Below are 21,850 nucleotides of genomic sequence, written 5' to 3' on the forward strand. Positions count from 1 at the left end.
TTGCACCAGGCCACCATTTGTTCCACCTCTGATCTGTAAGCTGACTCGTCATTCTGAGAAATGAGTCCCACCACAACAGTATCGTCTGGGAACTTAACAATATGGTTACTCGGATGTCTGGCAGAGCAATCATATGTCAGCAGTGTGTACAGCATCGGGCTCAGGACACATCCCTGCGGCGAGCCGGTGTTAAGAACAATGGTGGAAGAAATTATGTTATGGATTTTTACAGACAGTCTTCTATTAGTTAAAAAGTCCAGTACCCAGTTGCACAGTGAATAACTCAGTCCAAGAGTGTCCGGTTTATGTATCAATGTCTGTGGAATGATTGTATTAAAAGCAGAACTAAAATCCATAAAGAGCAGTCTTGCATAGGTGTCTTTGCTGTCAAGGTGGGTAAGAGCCAGATGTACAACTGATGAGACAGCATCTGCAGTGGACCTGTTCTTTCTAGAAGCGTACTGGTTCTGGTCAATGCTAACATCAATTTTCTCACAGATTTGAGTCATGACCAGCCGCTCAAAGCACTTCATCACTATCGGGGTAAGTGCTACCGGACGATAGTCATTCAAGCATGACACTATAGTAGTCTTAAGGCCTGTTCACACCGGGACAAATTCGCGTGCGATATTCGCCGACGTTTAACGCCTCGTGACTAAACAAAGGGCGCCAATGTGAGTGTGCACACTGACGCGAAAAACGGCATGCGTTAAAGCGTCATTTTTAAAAAAAAAACGCCTCGGGTTCGTTTTTTGGTCTGACGCGCCGCGTCAAAAACTATCCGACCAATGAGATTGGCGCTTTTGCTCACGTGTCTGGAGCTTCTGAAGTTACAGTAAAACACAACTTGGGGGCGCTCAAACACAAAACGGTCTTGCTGAGCACACATACGTAACGGCGAAGAAGTTATACGCCAAGTAGCGTCTACACTGCCGGGAAGAAATAAGACGAGGAAGATGCAAGGAAAGATGATTGTAGAGCTGCTGGTCTCGTTGGTGTCGGAACATAAAGAACTATGACAAACGCGACAGCGACTACAAAAATCTTGACAAAAGAGAACTGTTATGGAGTGGTATTGCAGAGCAAATGGGCCTTGATGGTGAGTTTCATTTCACTTAATTGTCTTTCATGTACATAGGCTTGTGTATTTCTGTTTTACATTAAGCGCCATATAATGTCAGGGAATGAATTTGCATGTTCACTCGGCTCATCGTCAGCAAAAATCGCTTGGGTGTGAACACAAAAAACGCGTTGAAAAACGCTGGCGAATAACGCGCGCCGATATTCACCCCGGTGTGTACGGACCTTTAGGCACAGGAATGATGGTAGCAGATTTGAAGCATGATGGTACAACTGCTTTTGAGAGTGAGATATTAAAAATGTCAGTCAGTACCTCTGAGAGCTGATGTGCACAGTCTTTCAGGACCCTGCCTGGGATGTTATCCGGGCATGCAGCTGTCCGTGGCTTGACTCTCTGTAGGGCCCTCCTGACATCTTCTGTGGTTACACTGGGTGGCTGCTCACCAGGTGGTTTAGTGAGTCTAGTGTTTAGTAGTGGTGTTAGAGGCCTCAAAGCGAGCATAAAAAGTGTTGAGAGCATCAGGAAGAGATGGATCTCTGGGGCATTCAGTGTCTTTTCTTTTGTAGTCAGTGATACTCTTAATGCCGGCCTACATCCTCTGGGGGTCAGTGGTAGAAAAGTGGCCCTGTATCTTAAGAGCATAATCAGCCTTGTCGAGTTCGGGCGCATGATCGTACGTACTAAACCTATGCGCGTGAACTCGACAATCGACTACTGTGGACTTCAGCCGAAAACAGGATGTAAATACAGGTATGAGCGCTGGCTGAATTAACATCACTTTTATTAATATCTTTCACATCTACTGCAGTCAGATTCACCCGCGTTCACTCTAAAGGAATCACTCACATGGCTGGTGCACTTGTAATGACACATCAAGGATGTTAAGAGGCTAAAAGCAGGTTTAAAACTTGCCCCATTGAAGTCAACAGGGTGCAAATTTTAAAAAGAGGATAACACGATGTAGGCAACACCGATTTTTGTCATTGTTCTCTGTATTGACAGCACTCCAAATTTACAAAAAAATGAGCTCAATGTTAAAATTGACCGGAGTTCTCCTTTAACTCAGATGTTAAAAACACACACGCGCATCAGCGTGGGAAAAAAAGAACCACTTCCCAGTAGTCGGAGTTTTGTGAGCGTTGACACTGCAGAGTCTGGGATTCGGCTCCACCAGGCACAGGAAATCCAGCCAGCAACAACACAGCGGGAAAAGAAGATCAGCAAAAGTTCGCTTCAGCACACGGCTCGTTCATCTGTCCAGAGCGTTCTCTGTCTTGGTAAGAGATCTAGCATCCTTTTTATTGGGAGTGATCTGATCAGCTGGCAAATTAGATCGCTGATGTGAACGGGGTTCTACAGGTGTGTCAATTAGTGTTTGTTGTTGCAGTTTATGAAGGAGGACAAACAGTACTATCAATGGTCCAGCAACATCACAGCAAACAAGGGAAAACCACAGCAAACAATATAAAAGTGAATCCACAAACAATATAATAAATGAATCCACAGCAAACAAATATGAAAGTTAAGACAAATATTGCTATATCAATCAATGACAATTTCCAAAATAAAGTAAGGTTAACCATCAATCACACTGCTCCCTTGTTTTATATTAGCCTATATGCAAAGGATATGCATTTACATGCTAGTTTCCTTAGCAGAGTTCAGGATACATCTTTTCATTACTACTGGAGCTGCCAGTTTGCTACATTTCAATTAATTATTAAAAGCGGGGCTCAGTAGTTTCGGGATTTCTTCGCTGTGTTCTCGCTTTTTGCTCGCAGGTTTCTCTCTAGAGCTCCCCCCACAGCTTTGGAATAGATATTTGACAACACTGTTGTAAAAACTCGTTGCCGATTCTCAGACACCAGAGGCTAGTAGATCAACGACATCAAAGCAGATGGGACATTCTTTAAAACGTCTTCTTCATTCGGGTTCGAACAGCGTGAGGGAGCGCAATAATGACAGCATTTTAGCAGATTTCTTTTGGCCGTAAAGCAATTGTTTACATCGCGAGACCTGATATCACGCGAGACTTCCTGACGCGGCGGCCGGCGGCCCGCCGGCTCAAAGTTGCAAGTGCGTATTTTCCGCTCACGGGCACCAGGGGGGTGCGAAACGACCACCATTCAACCCGAAATAAGTAATATAACCATTCCAATGACTCCGAAGCTGTTCAGTTAAGGTAAAAAAGTTTAGATCACCTTTAAACAGCAAGCACGAACTATGCAAAAGCTCATGACCTTCAAAAGGTCATGACCTTCACTCACTCGTTTTCATTCACTCCCTAAAGTGGACTGTATTAGTGGAGTAATGTAGGGAACAGTGAATGAGAGTATAGGGGGTGATTTCGAACACAGCATGAGAGACTCTTGAACCTCAGAGAGAGAAAACTTTATTGATAAACAGAAGCAGACACATATGGAGGATAAAGCATGTTATACTAAATATTTTAAATGGTATTTGGTAATCTACAGTATTTATCATTCAGGATCACAATAAACTCATCAAAGATCACTTAGAGGAAATATAAATGACAAAACAACAAATCAGATTATATCTGAAACGGTAATAAACTGTAAAGACAGATGCAGTTGTTGTGATCAGATCATCATTTGCGAGGAAACAGAATCACATTGACATTTGATGATTGTTCTGTGGTGAAATATGTGTAAATCCCCTCCGTCATCTCAGATTCCTGTAACACAAACACAAAAGGAGAAAAACAAACTTGATACAAACATAATCAATGAAAATTTATAAATGAGTTTTGAGGATTGTGATAAAAATATTTTATGTAATGGGTATTTTCAACATTAAATGTACAGAGAAATGCAGATTAAGGATGCTCAGGTCAAAGGTCATATATACTTACCCAAAAAGTGCTAAACACAGAAGAACTAACAGTCATATGATTAGCTTAGATCGTTTTAAACTAATCACCAGAACCAATCACAGTGAAGAAGACTTGAGTGACATTGATTTTTACTCAACTGTATGATATAAATGTACATGTATCTTTTGTTCTGGAGACTCACTTGGTTGTTGTGGCCAGTGATCTCCCGGATGTGAATAAAACTTCATGGGCCCTATCTTGCACCCAGCGCAATTGACTCTGAACACCGACGCATGTATCATTCCTATTTTGCACCCGCGCACAGCGGACTTTTCCCCTTCACAGACGCACGTCGGTAAATTAGGGAATGAACTTGCGCTCCCGGGTGGTTCAGCGCAAAGAGGAGGCGTATTCCAGCGCAAACGTTCCCTGGTGCTATTTTGCAGTTTCAGAAAACAATTCCGCCACAGACCAGGAAAAACCTAGTCTAAAGTCAGTGGCGCGTTATTCAGATGCAATTTTAAGGGCGCATGCTTGGCCATAATGTAGCATGTGCACAACGCTCATACACTTTGCTTCTCTCATTTACACACAGACGCAGCAGTTTTCATTTTTGCAAATCATACATAATTACAAGGAAAAATATTACCACATGAGGGAAATCATTCTGGTGTCCATGAAGATGTGAAAAAATAGGCATAAATCTAGCTTACACATTTACCCAAATTATTATACGCCTGTTTAACCGAAGCTAATTTGGGTGGGTTTCTCCATCCCCAATGTCACTTCTCTGTGTTTTACGGCCCTGACGAGAACGTCGGTCTCCTCGGCTGTGAACCACGTCTGGCAAATCCGCCGTTACAATAGCAATCCGCCATGGAACAAGCACGCCTGCTCTTAAAGGGAATGTGAGATGACGCTCTGATTGGTTTATTTCACGTTATGCCCAAACCACACCTATGAATAATGAAGCTACTTCAGACCAACCCATTTTAGATTTGCATCAGGCGCAAGAGTCATTTATCCCGCCAGTATAATTTTTTATAATTATACTTGTTTGATACTTGCGTTTCAGATCGTTAAAATAGGGCCCTATTTTCTACAAAGAGCAACTTGGGAGTCGTGTCAGGTATTTGCTGCACAGCTGAGAAATAGATTACGCTCAAAAGACAACAACAGAACATCTGTGTGTGATTGAGGTAGTATTAGAAGTGCTAAAGATTCTACGCTCAGAAGACCATCGCAGAGACAGTGATAGTGTTGAAGACTATAGAGCCGCCCTCGGGGTGAGGCTGTGATACTCTGAGTTAGTATTAATGATCCTGTGTCGGACCAGCGTACACCTGAGAAGGACGGTGAGAGTGTATAGATGCTAAAGACCTGTGTGCTCATGTGTGATTGAGGTAGTGATAATAGCTTCTAGACGGGACGCCGTCACCTTACTTCAGGAAAGTATTGTACAGTAAGTATTCAGGAAATTAAGGAATTACCTCGAGAGACTGTATTTATTATTTTTTACAACTGGAAGTTGTTTCAATTGTCCGTGGCGAAGAAGTCAGATTAAGTAGGTTGTATTCGTATTAAGAATTTCCACGACAGGATTGATAATGCACTGGACCTGAGCATTGTTATAATACTCAAATGTGCAGATTGAGTATTATCGGATACAAATCAGTTTTTTTTGTTGTTTTTTGTTTTTTTCATCGACTGATTGTTTTGTGTTTGTTCATAATGTTGGAGCTTCTGTCTTTTCAATTTTATTATGAAATTTTAGAACACAAGAGCAACTTTATTAACAGTACCAAAAATAAAAACCAACAAGAGAGACTCTGGAAACCATAATACTTGTTCAACAACAACACATATTATACAGCACACTGCCAAATATATGTTCAACAAGTTTGTTAAAGTAGTTTGCGGGATGAAATCATACACATTTTAAACAGGAATATTGCTATATGCTCTGCGGTTATTTGTTAATTAAACTGACTGAAATGACACAGAGACACTTACCTTCATTTGTCCAAAGTGTTTATAGAGAGTTGAATCAGTTTGATCATGATTCTGATCTGTAATTACACACACGTTCAATCAAAACATGAATAATATTGTTTTTTAAGGATGTTCAAGCTGTAGTTTCACTTTACCTTCATCTCTGTGTTTCCTGCAGTAACAAAACTTCCCAATTACAGCCACAATCAGCAGAACACCAGCAGCAGCAGGAGAGATCAGCACTGTCAGAGAAACAGGAACTATAGGACCTGAAGAAGGATATGAAGAAATGTGTGGGTCTGGTGTTATAGCGGAGAAAGAAAGACAGTCATTAGTCTGAGTCAATGTGTCTGATCTACAACAGAAGACAGAGATCAGCTCAATAAATAAACACCATATAGTCAAATTTAACAAGATTACACTGCCAGAGAAGAACAAGTCATATAAAAATGCACAATCTTAACCCTTGTGTGGTGTTCATATTTGTGTTATTCAGCCAGTGTTTGTGGGTCTGGTGGACCCGCTGCATTTTTGGGTTTTTAATTCAACATAATCAAACAATTTATGTTAAAATACTCAACAGATGTTTGCTTCATCCCAGTTACAAGCAATATAAACAGCATATATGGTCAATATTTTCCCTTTACCTTTGTTAGATCACATTTAAGAATTGCAACCTCGTGTGGGAACGGCAGGGGTAGAAACAAAACTACCCCTAGAGGTAGAGGGACAGCGGCCCTCCAGGACCGAGTTTGAGAAACCCTGGTTTACGGGGACTCTCTATAGGCGTAATGGTTTTATAGATGTACAAACTGTATAATCTATCTCCCTACACTAACCCTACCCCTAAACCTACCAATCACAGAAAACTTTTAATATGTTTTTTTAAAGCTGTTTGGTTTATGAGGACACATATGTCCTCATAAACATATGTCCTCAAGTATATGTACACAGGGGTGTACAGTGTGTGGTCATTGAAAATGTGTTCTGATATATGTTCTTCACAGAAAATGAGCCAAGGCCAATGAGTCTGAGGTAGAAAAAATAATTAATCATATAATTTTTCTTTTGATAAAAAATGAAAACGGGTCCCACAGACCCGAACACCATACAAGGATTAAATGAGTAAGTGGTTTGTTTGCTTGTTTGTTTGTTTTGTAAACTTCATGAATAATTATTTGTGTTGCTGGGCCAGAACTAATCTGGAGAATTGTATATCTAAACCAAGCAAAGGTGGAGGACACATATCTAGTTTATTAAATATGCTATTATTAGGTTCTCAGGAGTAATCTTCATCCAGATTAGCCATGTGGGAACAAGACCTCGGATTGAAGATAGATAAGGAAAAATGGGAGCAAAAAAAGGGTGTAAAGGTTCATTTTTGGTATTATCCAGATAACTGGAATATTAAAAAGGACAATCAAATATTGATAGACGTGTATTCTACATGGCAAATGGCTCATCGCGATCTATTGAAGAAGAAAAAAAGACAGAAAGGCCTACTATAACTCAGTTAATGCCGGGACACACTTAACAACTAGCTGAAACATTCTCCGACTGACTTCACACAGTGTTTCCTACGACTGAAGATTTTAAACACTGACTGTGAACACTGACTGAACACAACTGTCTCTGACTCGGCCCGGTTTGATCAGTCGCACATTCATAATCGGCCTTAAAGTCGTTAAGTGTGTCTCGGGCTTAAGAGAAATATCTTCATGCACTGCAATGGAAAAGAGAACCGATATTCTTAAAGGATAATTCCGGTATTTAGCGTCTCTTTTCTGGTTTGTTTTGGATGAACTAGAGTGGTGGACACAGAAATGTTGACGATTGGGTCCTGACGAACACCACTAACCCCTCGGTGAGTTGCGCAGTTTTGAAAACGAACATTAAGGGTTGTTTTAAGGACATTTTTGTATGCCGGTAGACAGCCACTCTGAAGCGGTCAAAGGCGTTTCTAAACTAGTCAAAAAATCGAGACAGGACCCATCGTCAACATTTCTGTGTCCACCACTCAAACCAGAAAAGAGACTCAAAGTGCTAATTATGACCGCCGCTAGCATAGCTAGCGAAAGCGGTCATATAGGGATTGTCAAAGTTTTTTTTTTTTTTCATCTACTGAATTTTTGGTCAACGATACCAGGGACACCGAAACACCGGGGAACATGAAATTTGGTGGGCATGTAGCCCCACTAGACTTTTACGGAAAAATTTCGTTTGGTCCCCGGGGGCCACTCCCCCCCCCCGCGCTGGGCCCCCCCAAACCCAAAAAATGCAGTTTTTCCTAAATAACTACCTGAACCGTGGCACCGAGGATGAAGAAATTTTTATGGTATGTTGGTCTTAAGGGCCCACATCAACCTAGCCCATAATCACTCATTTGTGATTTGCGCCCCTCCCATAAAAAATGAAAATGCAATATTATTCTGCTTTAATCGCCCCTATCTTCAGTTGAGATGTTCAGAACTGCACCATATTTCATGTGTATGATTAACTTGACATCCTCTGGGGGTATGCTAAGTTTCGTAGAATTTCCTCCATGGGTGGGTATAAAATAAATTCATTTATGTGCACATTTAGTGACTGTACACTCATCGGCCTGTAGATGGTGGTGTTGAGCGAAGGGTTGCTGGTTTAGGATGATACTGTCACACACACACATGCAGGAATACAAACAAATGCAAGCATGCACACACACTGACATCCACACGCACAGACACACACCCATACACACACATACAAATCCACATGCACAGACACACACACACAAACACACACGCGCACACACATGTACGCACGCATACATACACGCACAGACACACACACACACACACAGACACACACTATGAATACATTTTATCAGCGTTATGGACATAACATGAAATACACACACTTTACAAGTGTCCTACAAACTCTGTGAATTATTAAACAAACTGCCGATGTAGCATGAAAAAGACTTGCTTGAACACAATAAGTGTGTTTTTGAAACTCATTTTTGTAATACATTATGTAGGGAAAACCACTGTTATGGATGTGACGTTTTCACATTATGGATGTTAAGTGTCTAAACTAATGACTTTTGATATAAAACTTAAATAGTAATGGCAAATAATTACAAAACTCTAAATTATCCATGATCCACAGGAATACTCCAGACAGTCTTTTAAAATATACAACTTATATACATAAACACGCAATACAGCCAAATTGCTCCACGTCATTTATTTTAGTGGAAAGCCAGTGCAGGCCTGAGCGGCGGTCATATTTTGTACCGCCATGCGGTACATCTAGTTATCCTTTAAAGGCAAAGAAGACGAATATAAGAGGGTCTGAGTCCATTTTTATTTATTGGACATGGGGATATTAACAATATAATAGAGGAATGAAATTGATTAGGTATTATATTAATATGAAAATATATTTGAATGTGCACTATATATTAACCCTACTTTATTGCTTATGTGGTAATAATTATTGACTGTAATGTATTGTTAACTCTGACAAAGTACTGCATTATCCAATGTCGGTTTGTGCTATTGCACTTCTCATGTATGAGCCCTGGTGTTTGTTTTTGTTATTGTTTTTGGGCATTATATGTGTTGTTACAGACATGTGATGTACATTGTTGTGTAAGTGTTTAAGAGAACTTCATAAAAAAAATAATTAAAAAGTATTATTATTGTGTAAAAATGTTTAATAAACAATTATTATTGTATAATTGTGTCTCACCATAGACAGCAACACTGAATCTGTCTTGAGTCGATGATCTGCTGCTGCTGATGATCTCAACTTTATAAAGTCCAGCATGCTCAGTTCTGATGTTCATGATGGTCAGAGATCCAGTTTGATGATCCAGCTTCAGTCTGTCTTTAAATTTCACATCAGGAACATCATATATAGAGATCTCACCCAACTCTCTATTGAGTCTAGCTATACGAGTGCTATAACTTCCAAACCTCCACTGAATCTGATCATCTGTCTGTATTTCAGTAAGATCACAGCTTAGAGTGACTGAATCTCCCTCCATCACTGGCACAAACTTCACTGCATCACCAAACACAGCTGAAGAACAAACAGAAAAAGTAGGCTAACCTGTTTGAGATTTCTTGTAGAAGCAACTGAAGTCATAAAAACACATTTAAACTCACCATCCAGACGCCAGAAACACAAGCAGAGCAAAACAGGGAGAAACATCTTCAACGGTTTCAGTCCACAGATATGAAAAGACAAACTCTTCAAAACTGGTTCAGTAATATAATGACAGACGAGCTGATGTGAAGATGATCTGTAGTAAAGTGAAGTCAAACTCCACCGTCAGCTAAAATATCTGCCTATTTATTCAGTGTTAATGCGTGTGACCATCTAGCTCTATTTTGGATGATTAATTCACACTTTGATCATTGTCACTTTGAGCTCCAGTAGGCCTCAACTTCCTGTAAGTCAATGACATCATTTCAACTGAAATAAACGGACCCATAACATCACGCAAACATCTTAAAGCAACAGTTTGATCTTGTCATGAGATCCTGTGAGTGTTTGGCTCTGCTCTCTCCTGTAACTCTCTTCAGGACGTTTGTTGTTCATTTCTGATCAAATGTCTCGATTGTTTCTCCTCTCAGACTGATTTCAGAGTTTCTCTAATGGCTTTATGGAGCAGGAACAGATCGCCTGCTATAACTGTGTGTATGAAAGTGTCCTCTGATATCTTCATATGATTAATATTCAAATACAGGGCTCGAATTACGGGGGAGCTAAGGGGAGCTCGGCTCCCCTGAAAAGGACCTGGGCTCCCCTGAAAGCCTACTTTGAGACATTTAGGGGGAGCTCTAAAACACTGTCCATTTTTTGTGTCACATATAGATTTTGATTTTCTGTACATTAAGGTTCCTGAAATAAATGATGATATTAAAAATGTGTCAATGTTGTGTGTTTATTCGCTCATTACATTACTATTTCCGAACACTATTTTCCGCTGTCTCCTGCTGTGACCATCCATGCGTGGCGGCGCTGCACTGAAATTACTACGTTTACGTCACCACTTGAACTTCTCACTGAGTTGGTATTTGAATGTTAGCTTAACTTCAAGTTCAAAACATACTTTATTCGTTTTTTGGAACACTCTGTGGACACTAATAAGAATGTCAAGAAGAAAGCAGCTAAACCTCAGTCAATTTGGATTTACAAAACAAACGAAGAGGAGTGATGACAGCGCACCAGCTACAACTAGCTTGCCGGTGTTACCGCCGCTGCTAGTGACAGCACCAGCACCGAGGATAGCAAGACTTTGGCGCCAGAAACCACCGCTGCGACCTGCAGCGGACCAGGCGATCATGCAACACCTTTCAACTGGACAACAAAGCAATGGAGTGAGTGGAGAATCAGGAATACATGGCTCTCTAGTTAGGATGTACATTATGCATGGAGGCAAAAAGCCTGTTGCTCGCCGAAAGAGCAACGGGAGTACATCTGTCAGAGGAATGGATGAATGGAGAGGTCAGCAGCGAGTCACAGAATAACCTGCGGAAAAATTTTTTACAAGCATCGGGACAGTTTGGCACACAAAAGAGCGGTTGAGATTTCGGAGATGAAGGAAAAGGATGTGCTCCCAAACAAGGTGATTGAAGTAAATGCTAATTTAATGCAAGAAACAGCTACGTCTTTCAGATCTGCTTATATGGTGGCCAAGGAAAATATGGCCTACAGAAAGCTCCCTGCTGTAATGTCCCTTCAAAAACTTAATGGTGCAAACGTGGGAAATGTGCACAAATCAGACCATGTGTTATGATTCCTGTCTTGTTTCCCTCGTCTTGTGTGGACTTTAGTTATTTCCTGTTCTGTGTCATGTTTTGTAGTCCTTTGTAGTTTTTCTAGTTTATTAGTATCCCCAGGTGTTTCTAATTAGCCACACCCCCTTGTTATCTTGTTTAGCTTGTTGGTCCCTGTGTATTTATAGCCCTTGTGTTTCACTTGTTACTTTGTCAGTTGTTGTACATGTAATGGTTGCCTCTGTGATTCCCTGGTTTTGTTCCTTTGAGTTTTGTGTTCCATGTTTCTTATTACTTTATTAAAATACCCTGCGGTTAGATCCTCGTCTTCACCTGTCTTCCTCAGCAACGTTACAGAACAACTGACCAAGCTATGGATCTAGCAGGTAGTGATGGCAAAATGAGGCTTCCTGAACCACTGAAACCTCGCAGCCCATTGCTTCAGCCAAAGGTTCATTACTCGAAGCTTCATTCAGCATTGCTCACTAGTGACACCTAGCTACTGTGCAAAGAAATAGCAGACAAATGAATTCATTCTGAACCAGTGTCGGGGCGCGCCCTCCCTCCCTAATTTTATATAAAATATATATTTTTATAAAAAAAATTATATTTTATAAAAATACTTTTATAAATAAAAATATTTGTTTTTAATGTAAATATACAAATAAATATGTATATTTATTTGTATATTTATATTTAAATGTATATTTTATAAAAATATTTTTTATAAATAAAAATATTTATTTATTTTGTACTCACTGTTGATGTCTGTAATCTTTCATTTGCAATAATAAAAAGACATGATCAGACATTTGTCCATTATTGTGTATAATATAAAATATGTATCTTTCTCTGTCTGAATTTACTTGTGCTGAGTCACACTCACAGTTAATTAATTATTCATAAATTGTTTGGATAGTGACAGTATATGAACAACAACAGTGACACCGTGTTGAGTGCAGTGCTTATGTTAGAGGGAGTGTAATAAAGTAAATTTATTCATTTAGCAGATTATAGATAACAGATTAAAGTAAACTGCAACAGAATAGTCCGGAAGGAAGGATTACAATAGATTTTTTATTGAGAAACAGAATTATTTCAAGTGTGTTGGGGTTTAGACGATTCCTCTTCTTGGACAAAATCTCTCCAGCCTTGGAAAAGATCATTTCACAAGGACCAGAGGATGCAGGGGAACATATAAATGCCAGTGCCAGCTGGTATAAATGAGGACACTGATGCTTCTGTTGAGCCCAGACAGGGGAGGATTCCCTCTTTCTTGCTGGCTCCGTTACCAGGAACAAGGAAGAGGTCACAAAAAGCAAACAAATCCAAAAGGGCAATCCAAATAAAAAAAGCAATCCAGTCCAGATGCAAAAATCCAGAGCAATCCAAATAATCTTATCTAATTAATATAACAAGACTATAATATATCTAGGCCTACTATAATAATAATATACTATAACTATTCTAACCTGATAATGTAATAATATACATCCCTCACATATGACACAACAATGCCAATGATAGTTATCATCTAACTCTCTGACACTACAACTGCTTCTACTACTCCTGCAACACCCACAAGGTGGCGCGAGTTTCGAACCGCCTTTTATCCGGAAGCGACACTCAGACCGAACCGATGACGTATTTACACAAACCGAGGCCTCGTTTGTCATTAGTCACGTGATTTTCACGTTAACAACACAAGCCTCGAATCGCGGCTTCATCTGGCACGCCCACTTTTTCTCGACACACGCTCCGACGCCTCGGTTCAAATGTCACATCACTACTAGCAGGTATTATCTGGAACCCATTGAGCAAAATTTGTTCAATTTATCAAGATGATCTGAAGGGGGTGGATTGGAATCCACTGCTGCTTCAATGTATATGTAATGAGTGATTATAATCAAGGTATTAATCAATACTTTTCCTTCCAAATATCAAATGAGTTGAATGACTTCTCTGGAGATTTTACTTTGTTATAGAAGTTACCAGTGTGATTACTGAAATGTTATTTTCGTGTATTCTTTAATGTCTGTATTAGATATCTTAATGCAGTAGCATTGCTTGCCTATTTATCCCAGCTTCCAGAAATCAAATAGGGACTGGTTTTGTGTTTGAGAAAGGTCTTCAACATGTTAAAACACATAGGGGTCATTGAAGCCAATAGTTTAATTGACCATTTCTTTGTTAAAGCCTTACTTAGACTAAAATGTATCCTTCCTTGAGAAACAGCGCATTATCTTGATGTTTTGAGACGAGACTCCTGTTTATAGTTAGAGCCAGGCCAAATCCAACCTTGGAAAAGCTGTGTGTCGGTGTGTGTGTGTTAGTCTTCTTGATTACAGGTTAAGGAACCACTGGCATTGTTGTTCGAGACATTCTGGCACCCAGCAACCCAAATCTGAGACCTGGAAGGTCACGACGTGCCTGACTTCAGGGTCTGAGTGTCAGTTGCATAGTCTAAGGAGATATGCTTCAGTCTATCTGTATATGTGTGGAAATTACTGTTTATCAATTTCTTAGCCAATCAGAATCATTCAACCTGTAAGCAATGACGTAGCTTAGACCTTGGAAATGGTATAACTGCTGTGATCTTTGTAACTGTAAGCGGGGCGGCCTACGAACTCCTGTGTGAGTCTTGAAGCTGAACTTCTGCTGATGAAACTGCAAACTATCTTCAGTAAACTTTTCTTCAATTTTTAATAATTCTGACTCCGGGTCTTCTTTCTAACATCTGGTCCTTGGGTCCTAAACTGTAAACCCCTAACTGATCGCAGCATAGAAAATTATGTGGAGGAGTTCCTTTTTTATAGTCACCTCGTTCCTGGTAACGATGCTATGCTAAAGGACTGTTTTTGGAGTGGACTGGAACAGGACATTAGCCTAAATTTACCAGAGGAAGACCCCAGCTGGACCCTGGTACAGTACATTGACTTTGTCCTGCAGTTTTGTGGTTCCCCCTTCACTGTAGGGGAGGTGGAGAAGAGTCAGGTCACGTCTGCCGAGCCTGTGTCTTCAGACAAGATGGCCGACGCCGAGCCTGTTCACGTCACGTCTGCCGAGCCTGTGTCTTCGGACAAGATGGCCGCCACAGAGACTGTTCACGTCGCTTCTGCTGATCCAGAGACTGTTCACGTCGCTTCTGCTGATCCAGAGACTGTTCCCGTCGCTTCTGCTGATCCAGAGACTGTTCACGTCGCTTCTGCTGATCCAGAGACTGTTCATGTTGCTTCTGCTGATCCAGAGACTGTTCACGTTGCTTCTGCTGATCCAGAGACTGTTCACGTCGCTTCTTCTCATCCAGAGACTGTTCACGTCGCTTCTGCCGATCCAGAGACTGTTCATGTCACTTCTGCCGATACAGAGCCTTCACCGCTGGTCCCGTCCAGCACCGAGCCCTCTTCATCGCTGGTTCCGTCCAACTCAGAGCCCTCTTCACCGCTGGTCCTGTCCAGCACAGAGCCTTCACTGCTGGTCCCGTCCAGCACAGAGCCCTCTTCATCGCTGGTTCTGTCCAGTTCAGAGCCCTCTTCGCCGCTGGTCTCGTCCAGCACAGAGTCTTCTTCACCGCTGGTCCCGTCCAGCACAGAGTCTTCACTGCTGGTCCCGTCCAGCACAGAGCCCTCTTCATCGCCGGTTCCGTCCAGCTCAGAGCCCTCTTCGCCGCTGGTTCCGTCCAGTTCAGAGCTCTCATCGCTGCCCAGCTCCAAGCCCTCTTTGCAGCTGGTCCTGCCCAGCTCAAGGCCCTCTTCATCGCTGGTCCAGGACTCTTTACCGGGGAGCCTCCCCAAGAAAATTTTGGGGGGGGGGCAATACACCTCTGGACCAGTCTGATCCGCCAGGACCGCCAGAGGGGTGGTCTCCGGTTCCGCCGTGGCCGCCCGAAGGGTCGTCTCCACCATGGCCGCCCGAGGGGTCGTCTCCGCCGTGGCCGCCCGAGGGGTCGTCTCCGCCGTGGCCGCCCGAAGGGTCGTTTCCGCCGTGGCCGCCCGAAGGGTCGTCTCCGCCGTGGCCGCCCGAAGGTTCGTCTCCGCCCTGGCCGCCCGAAGGTTCGTCTCCGCCCTGGCCGCCCGAAGGTTCGTCTCCGCCCTGGCCGCCCGAAGGTTCGTCTCCGCCCTGGCCGCCTGAAGGTTCGTCTCCGCCCTGGCCGCCTGAAGGGTCGTCTCTGCCCTGGTTGCCTGCACAGCCTGCTCTGCCCTGGTTGCTTGCACAGCCTGCTCCGCCCTGGTCGCCTGCACTGGCTGCTCAACCCTGGCCTCTCGTCCTGTCGCAGTCTCCAGGCCCTCTTCCGTTCCATGGGCCTAGCCCTCCATCCCGCCCCCGGATCCGCCTCCAACCCACCACCCTCCTGGACTATTGTTTTTCTGAGGAGTGTCTGGAATCCACTCCTTAAGTGGGGGGCTATGTTATGATTCCTGTCTTGTTTCCCTCGTCTTGTGTGGACTTTAGTTATTTCCTGTTCTGTGTCATGTTTTGTAGTCCTTTGTAGTTTTTCTAGTTTATTAGTATCCCCAGGTGTTTCTAATTAGCCACACCCCCTTGTTATCTTGTTTAGCTTGTTGGTCCCTGTGTATTTATAGCCCTTGTGTTTCACTTGTTACTTTGTCAGTTGTTGTACATGTAATGGTTGCCTCTGTGATTCCCTGGTTTTGTTCCTTTGAGTTTTGTGTTCCATGTTTCTTATTACTTTATTAACCCTCTGAGGTCGGCAAACGCGCGGGCGCGTTTTGCTGGATTTTCTCCACATTGTAGCACTATAAACTTAAATTACTCCGTCATTTATGGTCATACAGAAAAAAGAAATATAAAAAAAGAATCTGTGATATTTCTACTTTTGTATGTGTCCACTTACAATCAAATCAAAACATTGTGCTTTTGTAAAATAAAGAAAATAAACAGGGTGTGCGTTCTGCCTCTCAGTCGCGGTGAACTTTTTTTTCTTAAGCACGTCTATAAACTGAAACAAAACTCAGCGAATACTTGTCACACATTTATGAGCCATACACCTTTATAAACATTTAAGTGTGTACTTTTAAATGATCTGGTTCAAAACGAAAACAAATATTTTCTGTTTAAGTAATTTGTATAAAACCAACAAGATGTCCAGCTTCTCAAACGCTTGCTCATTACAGTTAATTTGGCCACGCTCACTCGCGCAAAAGATATTCACATGCAAATCTCCACATGGAACGCGAACGCGCTCGTTACCTCAACAACAAAACACCAAAACACTTCACTTCACTTTTCGTCGAGTTTGAAAGACGCGCCAGAGCTTACATTGGATTTAGGCTACCTCAGAAGAAGAACGCGATTTGAAGACAAGAAAGATTTAAGGTAAGAAATTCTTACATATTAGTTTGTTATTGTTGCATAAATGTCACATTGCAGTTGAACTGTTGCTAGAAATATGGGGAATATTATAATGTTTAGACCCGTGTTTACTGTTAGGCCTACTGTGTTTGTGGATATCTGGTCAAACGTAGATATGTATGGTAACCATAATGTTTTATATTTGAGCGCGATCGCGTTTGTATCAGATTTTGCAGCGCGATCGCGTTTGAATGTATCATTTGAAAATTTGAAAAGCAAAACACACCAAACGGCTTAATGTTTTTACTATTATCTCATTTCATATCATCATAACGAATGGAAACATTTGAAGTAACATGATAATCAATATATTTTTCTCTAGCTTAGTTGTTACTGAAATATTTTGGAAGATTTATACTGCTATCTATTGTTATTATTATTTTACCCAGCACTGCACATAGCCTATGCCTACAAGGCACAACAAACCTGGTGTTCATTATATTGTTGGAAACATTTGTGTGTGTGTGTGTATTTTGTGAATTTTAAAAAGCAATTTTAACCAGAAAAATCTAATATTTATTTCCAAAATCATGCAGGCCTTTCTCTTGATATCAGTATGTTCACTTTTTTTTCAGGGCCCAGATGCCACTGAGTCCTGCCGACTTCAACATTCACATGAGTCTCTGGAACATGAACATGGTAAAGTGAAAATCAAACACCTTGGAAATTAAAGGTAGGCCTATGTACAACGTTTTTAAGAATGGCACAAAGGTCTCTGTCTTTCAATAAGTGCTTTTTTGCCATTTGTTGTGTCTATTTGGATTATGTTGTGTAAATAAATCCAAATAATCTAAAAGCCATTATTTTTTAAATCTCCTCATTTACAGTATTGTGCAAGGTTGCTCAGAATGATAGGGGCCTGATAGCTCCTAATAGGGCCGTTAGGGGAGGTTCTTTGTCTTTCTCAGGTGAGAAAAGCCATACATATTAATGAGCTTTCGCATAAGGCTTATTCACACAAAACACGTCGTAAAAATTTTAAATCAATATATTGTCTTCTCTGAATGAGCAGTCAGGGTGATTTTCACATAGTTTTGCAGCAAATATTCTAGGCTACGTCATACAATTTTCAAAAGTCTTGTGAAGAAATAATCAGTAGGGGTTTCATGGCCTTATTTCAGTGAGAATTTTTTTTTTGTATTTTCACAAACCACGCATAAATGTCATTATCTCAAAACTACAAACTTTTACATACATGCTGTTGATATATTATTGTAGCAGAGTTTGTGCTGAATACAGTGTAATTAGACTTTAGCCATGAAAATTTCACAAGTAACAGAAATAACCAGAAATGTCAGAGCATGTCAGAACACCTCCAGGGCCCAGAAAATAGCTCAGACCTCAGAGGGTTAAAATACCCTGCGGTTAGATCCTCGTCTTCACCTGTCTTCCTCAGCAACGTTACACCATGCTTGTGCTGAAATAATCGGACATATCGCCAGTGAAATGAGAGCTAAATTTGTTTCAAAAGTAAAAGAATTGGGATCACGAATCAGTATCACGATGAGAGCACAGTTCATGGCCTGGCTTATATGATCATTTATGTGCGGTGTGACATGACAGGAACGGGGGAAGTGGATAATGTTTTTTTAGATATCGTTGAGCTTTCAGAAGGCACGGATGCCGAATCGATGTACAAAAGTTTGAGGAAAAGCTTGAGACAAGCGGGACTGGATGATGAGTTTCTGGGAAAAAATCTCATCTGCATTGCAACGGATGGAGCAGCGGTACGGGCAGAGTCGGCGGACTCGTCACTAAACTCAAACAAGATTTCCCCAAAGTTCAGTCAATACACTGTCTAGCTCACCGACTTGAGTTAGCTGTCAAAGTCTCACTTAAGGAAGTAGCTGGATGTAACCAATTTGAGTTTTTTATCTCAAAACTTTACGCCCTCTATAACCAGTCATCAAAAAACGCCCGTTTGCTCCAGGAGGCAGCTACAGGTTTGAACATGCAAATCCTAAAAATAGGTCAAATCTTTACAATTCGTTGGGTGGCTAGTAGTTTTCGCACTGTGAAGGCAGTATGGAACGATTATCCTGCACTGGCGCACCAATTCAGAACAGCCATGGAAGACACATCTCGCTGCGACACAGAGAGGCAGAAATTCAGGGGCCTGCACAAACTCCTACAAGCACAGGTTTTTTGGCTGATTTGGCATGTATGAAGGATGTCCTGCGAGAACTACAAAATCTGTCGCTAAAACTGCAACGCAAACAAACATCTTTAGTTGATGCAAGTTGCCACATTCAGCAGACCATTGACGTCTTGACAGCCATGAAAGCAAGTGGAGGAAAATCCACAAAAAAAAGCCGAACAACATATTGACTGGCCTGTTCAAAGATGTTGAGCTTTCAGAGAGCAGGCCGAAGATAAACCGTCTTCAGTTCAATCAGTCTATTATCAACAGCCTAAAGAAGAGACTGCCCGAACCGGACCTTGTCCAGATGCTGAAACCGCTGGATAAATGCTTTTGGCCACAGCAACATAGCGCCCATATCCTATATGGGGAAACTGAAGTTCGAGCATTGGCAAAAACACTGGGAGAACCGGCCCGAGAGGCTGTCGAGGAGTTCCGGGACTTTAAATTGCAAAACAGAGCACCAGGGAAAACGCTTGTCAAACTTCAAACAGCAAGTCTGACCTACTTGCCGTCCTCAGCTGAGTGTGAGAGGGGATTTTCTGCCGTGAATTCTACTGACAGCAAGTATCGCAACAAGTTGCGTGAACAAAGCCTCTCCTCGCTTCTCTTCGTGGATCTGAATGGACCCCCTTTGGAGCAATTTGACCCTCTGCCTTTTGTATCATCTTGGATTAAAGCCGGTCACCGACCCTCAACATCCTGGGTTACAGGATGCAAAGCAAAGACAGAAGACCCCAGGCCTCTGTGGTCACTTCTGATTTAAGGTAAGAATCATGGAATTACTTACTTGATCTGTGCGTTTGTGAGGATTGGCCCTAATCCTATTTAATATTGATGTATTTTTTTTTTATGATTGTTATGTGAGTTATTCTGTTTTTATCATGATTTGCATGATGTAGGCCTAAGCGCGGTTGATTCAGAACCGTGGACAGAGCTGTTTGCCCTAACACTGACAACACTGACTGACGCTTGCGTTTTGAAGTAAACGGTTTACTAAGTAAACAATAGGTTTACTGTAAACCTATTGTTTTAAATGCCCGAACATGCACCAAAAGCGTTAAAGTCAGTCAGGGAGGATCGGAAAATAGGGCTCCCCCGAAAGCCACTTTGTAATTCGAACCCTGTTCAAATAAATATGCTCAGTTAAAACAAACACACCAGGATGTTGAATATCGGTGCTAGGAAGGAACCGGAAATACTGCTGTAATCATATCAAATGTTTATATAGAATAGAATAGAATAGAATAGAATGTTAGAGAAGATATGAGAGATGAACATCAAACAATTTAAACAACCTTCAATCTCAAACTGACATCATTCAGCTCTTCTGGATCTGATCTCATAAACCACAATAATGACAGTAGCCACGCCCACCAGAGCAGAGAGGACCAATCGGATCACAGCTTCAGTAGGACCACAACAGTGGACAGAGTCTGAGGAATAAACACATCAAACTGAGATCAGATCAGTCAATAAACGGTTTGTAAAGTCATTCTGTGAGTTTTATTGTGATTTTAGATATACATTTTTAAAAGTATCGGAATAATTAATGAAAATAAATAATCTCAGATTTTCTCATTTCAAGATATCAAATACTTTTATTCATTTAAATGTCAAATTACAACAAATTGTTGTTGATAAACAATTTTTATATGGACCAATAACTAAGCAACAACTTCACATAAGAGTAATGTCACACTCAAACTAATGCTGTTGGGTATTTGAGCTTCATATTTATTATATTTTATATTATTTTATTTAATAATCACTAATAACTGAGTTTAGAGCTGAACTCAAACTTGATCTTTCAGTAAAATCACAGTTAAATCATTTCTATATGAGACTAACTGTGAATGTTAATCTTTGACTAATTTCACCAGTTATAAAATGATTGTGGGAAACGGGAAGACTCCTCTAGTGGTCATCAAGAGCACTTCATTATTTAATGTGACTTTTTTATTTTTGAAAATAATTTATAAGAAAAATGACTCATGACTCGTTGATTACTCTGTGAGGAAACAAACAAATATACAGAGTTTCTTAAACATTAATTTCTTAAATCTAACCATGACAGAAAATTTATAAACAATAAAATGTTGTTGTTGTTGTTTTTTTTAAAGATTTGATTAAAAAAAAGTGTACAGAGTAATAAACAAATTACAATTTAATAGTAAATGAAAAAATATATTTCTGAAAAAGAATAATGATCTTAACAATAATGTACATTTACCAATGATGGTTTAAATAATGTAAAGCTGTATATGTTGCTCTCTGCTGATAATTATATATATATGTAAAGTTAGTATTCCTCCAGGAGGCGCTCAACATAATGAATGTAATAAAACATGTATGGGCTGTGTCCGAAATCACCACTAGACCCTTAAATAGGCCATAATTTGAGGGAACAGCCATTTGTAGTGGTGTCCGACACCATAGTGGACGTTATTGAGTGCACTCATTCAATCCCACAATGCACCGCAATAACGAGTGTACGGCTGCGTCCGAAAGCTGATAAATGCTGCCGGACTCAATCCAAGGTCGGAAGACATCAAGACACGTCCGAATGCAATGTTAGCTCACTTGTCTCCTGGGTCACCGTGATTTTGCCAAGTACGTCATGTTCCAGGATCAACATATTTTGTTGATCCTGCATAACATTC

General features: G+C 41.0%; 1 protein-coding gene across 1 annotated transcript; it reads right to left on the reverse strand.

Annotated features, from left to right (window-relative positions):
• Positions 1-3,455: 3,455 nt before the first annotated feature.
• On the reverse strand, positions 3,456-10,103 carry LOC307170527 (uncharacterized protein; the record flags this gene model as incomplete). Its single annotated transcript, XM_079891651.1, has 6 exons — positions 3,456-3,776; positions 5,928-5,983; positions 6,062-6,261; positions 7,524-7,629; positions 9,639-9,971; positions 10,058-10,103. 6 exons carry the CDS (start codon positions 10,101-10,103, stop codon positions 3,690-3,692), a joined length of 828 nt encoding a protein of 275 aa, XP_079747777.1. The 3' UTR covers positions 3,456-3,689.
• Positions 10,104-21,850: the final 11,747 nt, after the last annotated feature.

This window comes from Squalius cephalus, assembly GCF_949319135.1.
Source record: "Squalius cephalus genome assembly, chromosome: 13".
NCBI lineage: Eukaryota > Metazoa > Chordata > Actinopteri > Cypriniformes > Leuciscidae > Squalius > Squalius cephalus.